The sequence below is a fragment of the Marmota flaviventris genome, chromosome 2 (genome assembly GCF_047511675.1).
Source record: "Marmota flaviventris isolate mMarFla1 chromosome 2, mMarFla1.hap1, whole genome shotgun sequence".
In the NCBI taxonomy this organism is placed as follows: domain Eukaryota; kingdom Metazoa; phylum Chordata; class Mammalia; order Rodentia; family Sciuridae; genus Marmota; species Marmota flaviventris.
The window spans coordinates 13954034-13967372 of NC_092499.1; the positions used below are offsets into that span (position 1 = coordinate 13954034).

At 58.6% G+C, this 13339-nt stretch overlaps 1 protein-coding gene across 1 annotated transcript in view; it reads left to right on the forward strand.

Annotated features, from left to right (window-relative positions):
• Ccdc88c (coiled-coil domain containing 88C) overlaps nucleotides 1-13339 on the forward strand; it is a 112432-nt gene that overhangs the window by 82405 nt on the left and 16688 nt on the right. Inside the window, exons 19-25 of the mRNA XM_027931604.2 lie at nucleotides 799-960; nucleotides 1867-2144; nucleotides 4692-4835; nucleotides 5931-6117; nucleotides 8993-9138; nucleotides 11431-11520; nucleotides 12781-13025. Coding sequence (XP_027787405.2) covers nucleotides 799-960; nucleotides 1867-2144; nucleotides 4692-4835; nucleotides 5931-6117; nucleotides 8993-9138; nucleotides 11431-11520; nucleotides 12781-13025 — 1252 coding nt within the window. The remainder of the gene's footprint in view (nucleotides 1-798; nucleotides 961-1866; nucleotides 2145-4691; nucleotides 4836-5930; nucleotides 6118-8992; nucleotides 9139-11430; nucleotides 11521-12780; nucleotides 13026-13339) is intronic.

Here is a 13339-nt window from a genome sequence, read left to right on the forward strand (position 1 = left end):
TGTGATGGCAGCGTTCAGGGGGTGAGATGGCGATGGTGAGGTCGACAGGCTCTGGGCGTTCGCCGCTGGCCCTCTGCAGAACAAGTTGGCCAATGCGTGTCTGTCCCTCTATTTTTTTTTTATTCCCACCAGTGACCTTGTGAAGGGACATTTTCATTATTTGACAGATGTGAAAGCCAAGACTGAAGATGAGAGACTCTTCCCAAGTCCTGACCTAACAAGGGGAAGCAGGAGCCTGCGGCCCCCGCGGCCCAGCCTGAGCCCCCTCGTGGCAGCTGGTGTGGTCTGCCTTAGTCTCCATCGCGCCCCTGCAGCCGAGCGCTGCCACTCCCCGTCCTATGAGGGACTGGGGGTAATGGGACGCGAGCAGCTCACGGGAAAGCACTTCCAGGGTGTTCTGTGGAATACAGGGGAAAGCATGACAGAGAAAAAGGCCACGGTGGCTTTAACCCCAGGTGCCCTGGCCTCCGCTCAGCTTAGGCCCCACGCAGTGACCCGTGGAGTGTGGTCTGTTTTTAAAAAATCCAGTTGCTTGTCCTTTTCCAAGACATACTCTTTTTTTTTTTTTAGAGAATTTTAATATTTATTTTTTTTTAGTTCTTGGCAAACACAACATCTTTGTTTGTATGTGGTGCTGAGGATCGAACCTGGGCCGCACGCATGCCAGGCGAGCGCGCTACCGCTTGAGCCACATCCCCAGCCCCCAAGACATACTCTTAAGGGGTCCTTGCAACCTGGGCCCCCATAGCTGGTTGGCGTTCACCCCACCAGGGTTTGATTGGCGTCTTATGTCCCCAGAACGCAGCTCTGCAGGCAGAGAAGCAGTTGCTCAGGGAACAGCTGCAGCACTTGGAGACGCAGAACGTGGCCTTCAGCAACCAGATCCTGACGCTGCAGAAGCAGAGCGCCTTCCTGCAGGAGCGCACCACCACGCTGCAGACGCAGACTGCCACGCTGCAGGTACTGCGACCCGGGCACCGGGACCCCGAGAAGGAGCAGTGGCGCGCGGGAGGTGGTTTCAGGGCACATGTAGCAGGGAACTTTGGTGATGGGAGCCACTCACAGCCGTTAAGTGCCTGGGCCGACGTCTGCATGGGTGGAAAAGACATTTTCTGCTTCTACTGCGATTCCCGTCTGTGTTTCCCAAAGTCTGTTCCTTGAGGTTTTACTAGGAATGACTTAGGAAAGAGATTTTGAGATGGAGTAAGTTTGGTTAAACGGTGGATCGGGTTTCTGGGCAGTAGAACCTGGCAGAGCCTTTGATAAGCTTGTGAAGGAAAACGAACAATCGTGAATGTTGTTTCTGAGAAAAGTTTAGAAACAGGTTCCTTATGAGACAAGGGCAGGAAACTTTGGCAGGGAGGTTGGGAAACAAGAAAATAGGGTATTGGTTTGTTGTTTTGTCCTGTAAACCTCCTTTGTCTGGCTTTAGTATCAGGGTGGTTCTGGCCCCTGTCCAGTTTCCTAATGACTTTGGACCACGTTGGATGGAATGTTCTATGAGTACCCGTGCTGCTAGGCTGGGTGGAGTGTTGTCCAGGTGTTCTGGATTCTTACAGATATTCTGTACATTTGTTTTAGAAAATTGACTCCTAAAAATCATGAGGGTCGGCCACGCACAGTGGTGCCTGTAATCCAGGAATCAGGAGCCTGAGGCAGGAGGATGGCCAGTTAGTGCAACCGCCTGAACTTACGGAAGGGCTGGCGATGCCGCTCAGTGGGTAGCGCCCTGGGCTCCAGCCCAGCACCAGGGGAGAAGAGTAGTGAGGTCCCTGTCCCAGGCAGGCCCTTGGGTTCCTGCGTAGCTGCCTCCTGGGCCTGGCCCTGGCCCGCTCACCGCCCGCGGCCCCTGGTGCTCTTGTGCAGGTGGAGAACTCCACGCTGAGCTCTCAGAGCGCCTCACTCACCGCGCAGTACACGCTGCTCCAGAGCCAGCAGGCGGCCAAGGAGACGGAGCACGAGGCCCTGCAGAGGCAGCAGGAGCAGCTGGCGGCTGCCTACGAGGCCCTGCTGCAGGACCACGAGCACCTGGGCTCTCTGCATGAGCACCAGTCCTCCGAGTACGAGGCCCTCATCCGCCAGCACAGCTGCCTGAAGACGCTGCACCGGAACCTGGAGCAGCAGCACAAGGAGCTGGGCGAGAGGTGGGCGGGGGCAGAGGGGGGCCGGGGGGCAGAGGGGGGCTCCGGGGGCCTGGGGGCAGAGGGGGGCTCCGGGGGCAGAGGGGAGAGGCCTGCAGGGCCAGGTGGGGACCCTGCCCGGTAGCCAGGAGGCTTGGAGGCAGGGGAGGAGCCTGTAGAGGGGGGACGCACTGGTGTCCTGAGTGTCTGGCTGCCCCAGACGATTGGACCTTCCTGAGGCCAGTGCTCTGCCTTTGTCCCTTCCTGTGTTTCCTCTTCCCACCCCGCCCCACCCCACCTCCCCGTCCCCTGTGTGGGTTGCAGGGATGGATCCCAGGGCCTCACATGTGCGAAGCAAGCAGGCTGTACCCAGAGCTACACCCATTTCCTCTTGGCCAGCTGTTGCCCATTGTTGGGGCGCCCGCGCTTTCCCAAAGGGAAGGAAATAAAATGTCACCTTCAGCAATTTGGAGTTTGTGCAGCTGGGGACCCAGTGGCAGGGGGAGCCCTCAAGGGAATAGTGGTGCCAGTGCCGGCGCCAGGCAGCCCAGCTTGGGTGTGTGAGGCCGTTTCTCCTGTGGGTTATGTCCTGGGCTCCCTCTTCTCTCCCGCTGGTGATCAGGAGGGAATGCCCCACAGCAGCCAGCACAGAGGGATGTGCCCTGGCTCCTCGGGCCTTCTCCTGCATACCAAGGCCTGGCTCGCTTGCTTTTAAAAAACTAACCCTGTGAACCTCTGGGTGTGTGATTAGTGCCAGGAATGCCCCAGCCACTTCTCCTGTGGTCACCCACACGCCGCCCCCCATTTCCTCTGCCTCCTACCCTGTGCCCCACGTGTCATCTTAATGTCTCTTGGGGGGTGGGAGAATGTGTGCATGTGGAAACGTGCAGATCTTCACTCTGCGCTCTTGGCAGCTGGGGTCCTGGGTTCTGTGCCCAGTGAGTCAGCCACCAAGGGGCCAGGCCCCTGGGCGGGTGTGGAGGATCAGAGAGGGGGATGCCTCGGAGGCTGGGGATGTGCTCAGTGCCCCTCAGTCAGATGCAGAGGGAGGCTCACCCAGAGGGGCCCCAGGAGGAAGCCCCTCACGGGGCTGGTGTGGGGCTGCCACAGTGTTGCCTTTGAGTCCAGCCGGCAGCACGGCCGGGCAGGCAGACACTGGTCCTCCAGGAGCGGGCAGCTGACGTGCAGAGTTTCCATCACAGGACCCAGAAAAACTGGGGTGCTGACAAAGCTGTGGGCGGGAGGGTGGCGAGGACGAGGTCTGATTTACTCACTGTGTCCTTTCTTCTTTGTCTGGAGCTCTCCTGCCCCCGTGTGTGTCCCATCTCTGTCCTTCAGGGCTACTGAAGTGTCTGCCCTTGTCAGATTCCCCCTCCCCCTCCCTCCCCCCATGCCCCCTCCCCCCCTCCCTCTCCCCCTCCCTCCTCTCCCCTCCCCCTCCCTCCCCCCTTCCTGCTGAAAGATGCATCTGCTGCCTCTCTGCACCTTCATCTCGCACCTGCCACGTATGTGGTGTCTCTCTGGACGTGGACAGGATGTGGGCCCGAGGGTCCTGCGAGGGTCTCACTCCTGGCCTCCTGTTAGGACAGCGGCTTCTGTTTTCACCATGGGCAGCTCTCTGAGGTGGAGCGCGCTGGCCCTGCAGGTCGAGGCCACTCGTCTGCCTGCGGCTGGTAGCTGCTCCATGTTTTGTGGGTTGGACAGGTGGCCGGAGCTGCCTCGGGGCTGTCCCTGGCAGTGACGTAGGTTTTTGAGTGGGTGTCTGCCACACAGGGATGGTGGCTCTGCAGTCTTGTTGGACAAGTCCTCGGTTGTTCCGAGGACTCCTGAAGACTGCCCGGAGCTGGCGAGTCACCGATGGCTTCATAGGCATGCCTTCCCCGAGTCACGGGAGCAGGCCCCGGGAGCCCTCCTGGTCATCTGTGCCCCTTGTTTGTCCAGCTTGATTTCTCCTGGCATCGCTGGCCTGGGTGGGCAAGGGCCGTCTCAGCTCTGTCCTTGGCCACACTGGGGTCTCCCAAACGTGTGTCCGGAACAGGCTGAGGCTGGCCGGGGACTCCATCCTTGTGATCTGCCATCCCCCGGAAATGACTGTGCAGCCCACAGGGATTGAGGGTGAAGGAATTGGAGCCCTAGGGGAGGGTCGAGGGCCAGGGCTGGAGGGGCCACAGCTGGTCGGCAGACCTTGCTCCTCCAGGAGGCCTGATGGGGCACAAGCAGACGCAGGTGGGCAGGGCATGGGCAGGGCGAGGGGCTGGGCGTGGTGGAGTTGTTGTGTTGTTTGTTTTGTGGTTTCCTCTGGGTCTGTCCTGCTTTCTAAGCCACCTCTCAACTGATTCGTAATTCCCTAAAAGAAGAGGGCATGGAGTTCAGGGTGTCATCTCGTGCTGGCCTGAAGGAGGGGTGTTTTGGCAGGAAGCAGGACTGTGGGACATGCAAAGCTGGGCCCTGCCCCGCCCCCTGCCCGTGCACAGAGGCCTCTGGAGGAGTCCTGTTTTCTGGAGGTCGAGTCGGCTGGGGGACCTGCCAGCCGGAAGGCCGGGGCCAGACTCCCGCGGTTTCCCTCCACAGGCACGGGGACTTGGTGAAGCAGAAGGCAGAGCTGGACGCGCTGCAGAGCGCCTTGACCTCGGAGCGCGAGGCGCTGCAGCAGGAGCGGCGGACACACACCATCACCATGGGCGAGAACCAGAAGCTGCAGGCAGAGCTGGACAGGTGGGCGCCATTGTGAAGCCACGCTCTGCCCCGGCTCCTCAGCAGCCAGGCCTCTGCTCGCCAGGGCTGCGTGGACTCCAGAGGCCACTGTGGCCCCACGGGGTGGCGCTCTGCCTGCCTGTAGCCCCTCCTGCTACAGACAGAAGTCCTTTCCCAGATGGCTTCACATGCCCCCAGGGACAGTGCTGAAGGGTGGTCTGGTGTCCCCGAGCACAAAAAGGCCACGAGGAGCCGCACAGAACATCCGGTAGACAGGCTCCTGGGAGGGAGTGGCAGGGCTGCTGGTGAGCCTGTGCCCTGGGGTGTCCTCCAACAGAAGCCCACAGGCACCCTGGCCACCAGCAGACCAGAGTGAGCCTGAGGCTCTTGGGTCCACCTGGGTCTGGCCCTGACCAGGTCTGTGTTCTGTCGGAGGAGCTGCACATCTGGGTGCTGATGAGAAAGAGCTGTACAGGCCAGACAAGCCCCACCCCCGCGATCTGCACTTCCCCATCTCAGTCTTCTGAAAAGCCTGAGTTGGCCAGCGTAGCTCAGGATCATAGTAATTTTAGTGGATTTGGATAACAAATATTTATACTTATTCACAAATAATATACATCATCTGTATAATTCATGTCTTGTCAACTCATCATTTATTATGTATCTTAGGAGTTGAAATCAGGGGCTTGGAATTGGGTAAGGGGTTTTGGGCACAGGTGTGAACTTTTAGAGCAAAGTGTTATGGTTCATTGTTTAATTTGTATTTTATTTTTCAAACAGCAGAATCCTTTTTCCCAAGTGTGGCGAGTTAAGGTTGTCACGTAGAAGGGATAGTAGCAGGGGTGCTCGGTTGAGGCCGATGTCTGAGGCTGCCTGCTGAGTCCCCCTGGCCCAGTGTGGCAGCGCTACGGTGCCCTCGTTGAAGAGCTTGAAAACCAGCAATTTTGTTCAGTGCTGTCATTTTACTGTGAAAAGAACCTGGCACCAGAGAGGCTGTGGCTTTGCCTGAGGTTGCACAGCCTGCCGCTGTCAGATCTGGGACAGAAACCCGGGCTCGGCTGATCTCTCTTTGGAACACTCTTCAACCCCTTCGCCCTGTGGCTTTCCACTCTGCAGGGTCACTTTCCTGCACCACCAGCTAAAGGGGGAGTATGAGGAGCTGCATGCCCACACCAAGGAGCTGAAGACGGCGCTCAACAGCTCGCAGCTGGAGCTGAGCCACTGGCAGGCGCGCTTCGACGAGCTCAAGGAGCAGCACCAGAGCATGGACCTCTCGCTGACCAAGCTGGACAACCACTGTGAGGTGAGGCCCTCCCCGTGGGAACACGGCAGGAGAGCCCCGCGCCCGGCCTTTGCTCCCCGAGGTCAGGCGAGGGGGCCCTGTCGCTCTGCCCACATCTGCGCGGCTCCCCACACCCTCCACCTCAGAGGTCCCCCTGTCACACACAACGGCCCACGGTCACCCCACTGTGGGGCCCAGCTGACTGGCCCTGCGTCCAGGGGAGGCGAGGGCTCACTCTGGAGTGCCCAGCTTGCTGAGAGCAGAGCTGCTGTCCCCTCTCTGCAGGTGGGATCTTAAATAGGCCCCAGGACAGGGAGGCAGGCAGGTGGGCCCTGCCCCCTCTGGGGCATCCCTGGGACAGTGACCTCAGGTCGGGGTTTCCTCCTGCCTTTCATTTGCTGAGAAGCAACCAGAGGCTTTTCTCCTGGCCCTGAGGTTGCCCCAGGAGACGTCCAGTCGGGGACACTGAGGCCTGCCGTCCCCCAGCCAGACTGTGAGCTGCCCCCAAGGACGAGGCCCCAGGCCTGGTGCCCTGTGGGGTCCCTGGGTGAGGAGTGGGGCCAGTGGCCATGGGTCCCGCCCACCTCGAGGCCCCTTGAGGACAGCGTGCCCACAGGGACTTCACTGTCATGGGTGCACGAGGGTCAGGAGGAGCGTCCAGGTCAGGAGCTACAGCGGAGGCCGCGCACAGTGGGTCCCGCTTGCGCTATGGTTGAAGATTGGCGGGGCGCGGGAGCAGTGTTTTGTGAGGGCGGGGCTCTGGGAAAACGTGGATGAGAAGGTCATGAGAAGGCCCAGATGAGGGCCACAGCAGGGAGCGAGGGGAGTACCCTGAGCCCAGGTGGCCACGTCAGCCTGCTGGGCTGTCCTCACAGGACCCCAGGGCGGCCGGCGACATGCTCACTTGTCACCGTCTGGAGCCTGGGAGTGCCCCGTCGGGAGCTGACATGTGGCTCCTGGCCTCTCCCTGACTCGTGGGCTGTGCGTGTGCATCTGTGGTATGTCTGTGTCCACGTCCTCCTCACAAGGCCACCAGTGCTGTGGTCAGGGCCACCCTCACGCCAGCCTTTTAACTTTATCCCCCCTTTGAGAGCCCTGTCTCCAGGCAGTTATGTTCTAGTGACAAGGACAAGCGTGTGCGTTTGGGGGACATGAATCATTTCTCTGGAAGCTAAACAGAGTGCAGTGGGGCCTGGCAGCCGTGGCCCAGAGCCCTGGCTCCCCCTCCTCTCTCTGGGACAGCGTGTGTCGTGAGTTGGGTTGGTTCCTGGGACGTGCCAGGGTCTGACGAGGTGGAAGAGCAGCTGTGCTGTCGTTGTTGGCCGAGGTCCCTGGGCTGCAGGGAAGGCCCGCGACACTGGGCTCCTTGAGGCTTGTGGTCACGCCCAGGTCTTTCCAGGGGGCTGAGGCAGTGTCCAGGGATGGACTTTTGTCCTCAGCTGGTTGCATGTTGGCAGTGCACTCACTGCCAAACCCCCTGCTGGTCTCATCTGTGGAATCTCTGAGACTCTATGACAGTTGTTTTATGTGTTGCCCAAACGGCATCTCGGCAGCAGTCACACATTTTCAGTGAAGTTGCTGGTTGTAGTCTCACCTTCTTTTCCTTCCGGTTCTGCCTGTCACACACTCATGGGTCACATGTAATAAGAATCCAGATGAGCTGGCCTCAGGGCACTCCCCTGTAATCCCAGCCGATGGGGAGGCTAAGGCAAGAGAAGTTCAAGGTCATCTTGGCCAACAGCTTAGACCCTGTCTCAAAATAAGAACATTTTAAAGGGTTGAGCATGTAGCTCAGTGGTAGTGTCCCTGGGTTCAATCCCCAGCACTGCCAAGAAAAAAAATCCAAGATAGGAGGAATTTTCGTTTTGTGGTTAATAGTGAAGTCACAGTTACAGTTGCTGACAGAGGAAGAGCAGGGAACCGGGCTTCCCACCCAGGGTTTCCTGGCATTTTGCCCGCTGCCTGTGTGGGGCGTCTTATTTAACCCTCACGGTGACCCCACCCTCGTCCCTCATAGGTGGTGGGTTGGAACCGGTCTCTCCCCCAGCACCTGTGGCTGTCCTGCTGTCCCACGTGGCATTCCAGCCCAGGAGCTGGTGAGCTTTGGCCCACAGCGGATCCCGCTCCCCATCTGTTTCTGTCCTGCCACAAACCAGGGGTCTTTGGCGTCTGTGCTGGTGGGGAAATGTCAAATGAATGTGCTATGTTGTGGCAAGTGAAAACTGTATGAATTTCTAAATGTCGTGTCTGTCAGTGGCCTTGTTGGAATGTGGCCACACTGTGCGCTGATGGGTTGCCGATGGGGCTTCCACACTGCCCAGGAGGAGTGGAGTCAGGCGCTGGATGGCTGGGAAGAATGTGTGTGGCCCCTCTCTAGAGCGAAGCTGTCCCGCTAGAAATAGGACACAAGCTACTTATGCAATTTAGGTTTCTAGTAGCCACATTTAAAATGTGTCTTGAATTTTTTCATGAAAAAAAAATTTTTTTTGATGGGTCTTGCTGTGCTGCCCAGGCTGGCCTTGAAGGTCAGTCAGTCTTTCTGCCTCAGTCTCTGGAGCAGCTGGGACTACAGGCGTGTGCCACCATGCCCAGCTGGATTTAATTTTCATGACATGTTTTATTTAAACAGTACATCCAAAACGTCATTTCAACATATAATCAAAAAAGTGATCAAGTGAGGTCTTTCTTTTTTCCTAGATTCAGCCTTCGACATCTGCTGCACCCTGCACGCGGACCAGCTGCGTGGGTGGGTGCCTGGCGGCCATGTTGCTGGTCCTCGGGTTCTTCCCGAGCTCCTGACAGCCTTGTGCCCTTGGCCTGTCCCTTCTTTGGAAGCCACCTTCCCAGCAGCGGGCTCTGGGCCCCAGTGTGCGAGCGGCTGTCTCTTGTGTTGCAGCTGCTTTCCCGGCTCAAGGGGAACTTGGAGGAGGAGAATCACCACCTCCTGAGCCAGATCCAGCTGTTGAGCCAGCAGAACCAGAAGCTGCTAGAGCAGAACATGGAGAGCCAGGAGCAGTACCACGAGGAGCAGAAGCAGTACATGTAAGGGGCCCGGCGGGGGCACGTGTCGGCGAGAGGTCCTGTCTCTGGAGGTCCTGGTGTCCCCTGGCCTACGGGGTCTCCAGGGCAGGGTTCGGGCCAGCTCACCAACCTGTGGGATGCTCTAGGTTTCCGGAAGTGGGGGTTGGCTTTGGTTTGCTCTTCAGACTCACTGCCCACTGCTGGAAGTTCCCGCCTCTGCTTTTAGAATTGAGTTCACTTCTCGAAGTCCCCCAGCACAACGAGAGGTGTCTCAGGGAGAGAACGCGGACGGAAACTGAGCCTCTCTCCTGGCTGTGCGTCTCTCCCTGAGACTCTGGGCAGTGGGTCTGCTGCGCCCTGCTTGTCCTCCCCCTGCTGGCCATCGGGAGGGGCCAGCCTTGGTGCAGGCTCTGGGGGCTGGCCAGCAGTAGCAGGGATAGGTGTGAACAGCATGGTCCCCTGTCAGCCGTTCAGCGGGGAGCCACGGGAGGCACAGACAGAAGGGGTCGGGGTTGCTGCTGCCTGAGATGACAGGGGCAGGCCAAGGGGGAGGGGCGTGGCACCAGGGCTGCTCAGCGTGGGAGGCCTCTGTGTCCAGCTGAAGGCCTTCGTTCACTCGGAAGCCCAGGAAGTTGCTAGAAGTCAAGAGGAGGAACGTCAGTGCTGGAAGCCTGGCTCCCAAGTCAAGTGGCCCAGCGTGCCTCTCAGGAGTCCAAGGCAGTGTCGCTGCTGCGTGCTGTGATGGCCAGCCTGCGCCTCCACATGTGTGCCACCCAGGCAGGTCCTGCTGTGCCAGAGCCAGCGTGGTGAGGGCAGGAAGAGACGTGCCTAGGGAGGACGTGGTCACTGCCCCAGGTGCTGTCCCAGCACTCCCTGGTGTAACAGCACTCTTCCTGTCCTCCCCACTCCTCTGTCTGCCACCTACTTAAAGACGGTTCGTCTGTAAACCCACACTGTAATTTGGGGGCAGAAATGACAGTGGCGTGAAGTCGATCCTCTATAATCCACGTGTCGGAGTTGCCAGCAGAGGTTGGGTGGGTGCTAATAGAAGGCCTGGAAGCCTGGTCCCTGGGGGATTCTTGGGTGATGTTTTCTCAATAGAGAGCGTCTGCGTTAGGCTCCTGGGTTGGCCCATTTCCTGCCGGGAGCCTGCTCCAGGCCTGGTACGGGTGTGTGACCCTGGGGCCAGACACAGCCCAGCCAGGTAGCCAGCTGTGAGGACAGTGACAGCCCAGGGGTTGCGCCGAGAGCTGGGACACAGCACAGCCGATGGCCAGGCCCCATGGTCCCTTTTCCCCTAGTGTGACCTCACAGCGATTCCTTGGGAAATCCCAAGGCTCAGGTGAGACCCAGCAGCCTCGAACGAACAAGCCTGAGTGGTCACCTCCCATTTCAGGCCTCTTTTCAAATAAGGAAACCAGGAGTCTGAACTGTCCACGCAGGAGGCTTCTAGGCTATAAGAAGCATCCTGGGCTCCCCGGTGAGCAGAGGTGCTGTTAACAGCTGGGATTCAGGTGTCGTCTCTGGCCCTGTTTTGATTTTGAAAATGTGAATTGGTTTCTTATGTGGAAATCGGGTGATTCTGCTTCATCTCCTGGCTCGGGTCACCCCGTCAGACCTGGGTTTGTGTCCCGTGGCAGTGATCTGCAGGAGCCGGCTACCTGGGGGCCCCAGGCCTGCCGCGGGCCCCTCATTCCCTCTGCCTTTGCAGCTCTGTCCAGCTTTGTCTTCCTTGCCTGGCCCCCGAAAGCTCCCAAGTGTGCTCCCAGAGGGGTCAGCCGGCACCCCTGAATGGTCCGGGGCAGAGGTCTGGTTCTGCTGACCATTTTTCTTTTTTTTTTTTCATCCATTCTTTTTAGTTGTCAAAGAACCTTTATTTTATTTATTTATATGCGGTGCTGAGGATTGAACCCAGTGCCCTACACATGCCAGGCAAGCGCTCTACCACGGAGCCAAACCCAGCCCTGCCCGACTTTCTGACCTAGTGCCCAGGTCTTGTAGATATGCCCCACCCTCAGGAGTGCCCATCATCCCACCTGAGCTGGCCTGCCTGCGAGTCCTTCTGAGCAGGACTGTTCAGATGGCTGGAGGTTTTTCCCCTCGAGCTCGCTCACAGCTGGACCCTGGGGTGGCCACAGGGTGGCCAGGCTCCCTGAGCCTGTGGCAGGTGCTTCTGTCCCGTGATCTGCACTCAGCAGTGGTGTTGAGACCTTCGTGTCTGAACCTCAGACACGTGGCCTCTGCCTGGTGTGGGCTGAGAGTACGTTCACTCGTTCTGTGAATCGAGAGCTTTTCTTTCCTTTCTGTCCACAGAGACAAATTAAATGCCTTACGGAGACATAAGGAAAAACTGGAAGAAAAAATCATGGATCAGTACAAGTTCTATGACCCTGCTCCAAAGAAGTGAGTTGATGTGAGATTTGGCAGCACAGCGGACGTTTCCACGAGTCGAGGGAACCGGGAGCTCCCAAGAGAGCCCCATTTGAAGGCCCCACCTCACCCCCCGGCAGGCCTCCTGCATGCAGATCCCCCGTGTCAGAGGAGTTAGGACGTCCTTCGTCCCCACCCTGGGTACTCCCGCTTGTCCTGTGGGGATGGCCAGCACCAGCTGGTCCTCAGGAGGCACGAGCTTGACTTAGCCATAGCCCTTCTAGGAGTCAGGGTCTGTGGGCTCAACGTTTAACCTGCCCGGACAGCACCTGTGTTGGGAAAGACGCAGGCAGGGCCCTGGCTGCGCCCCACAGTGTGCAAACGTGGTGACAAACCCTCTGGATGCTCAGAACCTCCGTGAGCAGCAGCTCGCGGTGGGGCCTGGCCCAGCCCAGGAGCCTGCCCCCTCTGTCTAGCAGTCCTTCCACTGTCCCTGGCCTGAGCTCAGGAGCGCTTCCTTTGGATTATCCGGGCCCAGCCCCACCTTCAAGTTGAAGTCACCACGAATCCCTCAAGGGTCTCTGCTGACACCATAGAGATTCAGAACCTGTCTCAGTCATTTGTTAGGCAGACATGGAACTGAGGCGGGAGAGGTGGAGGAGTCACTGCGGCGGTGGGAACGGAGGGTGGTCCTCAGTGTTCCCCCGCGGGCCTTGGCCTTCTCGCCAGCTGCAGCGTCCCCCTTACCCTGTAAATGTGCTGGTTCTAGTTCAGACGCCCTCTGCCCTAGGTCCTGGTCCTGCTTGCTCTGTGCAGGGGGTGGTCGGGGATGCAGCTCATTTCCTTTACTAACTTGAGCAGAAATTGTTCCTGAAAGTGGCTTTTTGACAGCTGGCTTTGACAGTCCTGCCTCCTCCGTGTCGCACAGTGAGGCAGGAGCCAGGGGCTTCACGTGACGTCCTTCTTCCTGGGAGACTAGCAGGGATTTCTCCTGACGTCACCCAGCCTGCATCTGATGAGAACCGGGCTCCAAGTCCTAAAAGTGATCATGATATTCTTTATTGGTTTTTTTTTTTTTTTTTTGGCTGTGATGGAACTCGGGGCCTCACATATGCCAGGCAAGCCTCCTCCTGCTGAGCCCCAGCCGTCCCCAGTGCCATCATCGTGAACCCCAAATTAACAGCCGGATTACTTAGGCTGATGATGGAAATCCCAGCTCACGTCAGGGAACCTGGTGACCAGCCAGGGGTGTGGAGAATTGGTTGTGCTTTCTAAAGATCTTCTTCTCATCAGGAAGAACCACTGGATTGGAGCCAAAGCCTTAGTCAAACTCATCAAACCAAAGAAAGAAGGTTCCAGAGAACGGTTGAAGTCAACCACAGACAGCCCTCCCTTGCAGCTGGAGTCCTCAGGGTCAGACCCTGCCTCGCCACCCCCTTCTCAGCCTCTCGGGTCTCGGCCAGAGAACCCCAACACCCCCCCAATGCGCCTGAACTGTGCAGAAGAGCATGACACCCACAACGGGACTGTGGTCAAAGGTAGGGTGGCCCCACCGGCTGCAGTCGGGGTGCGGGGCATGTCCTCGAGATTCATCCCAACCCCCCAGGGTGAGCGGGAGGGGGTGGGTGTGCACGGGTGCCTCCTGCATAGGCCTGTCACGAACTGAGCAGGAAGTAGAAACCCAGGGCTCCCTGTGGCTGTAGTGTCCAGTAGCACTTCAGAAAGAGAAGTGTCTTCGTCACGCAGGCCGTGGTAGGTGTTTGAATCCAGAGTTGATCCTCAAGCAAGTGCCATAGAGCCAGAGTGGGCAGGTGGGAGGGCCCTCGCACAGGTCAGGGCATCTAACAACCAC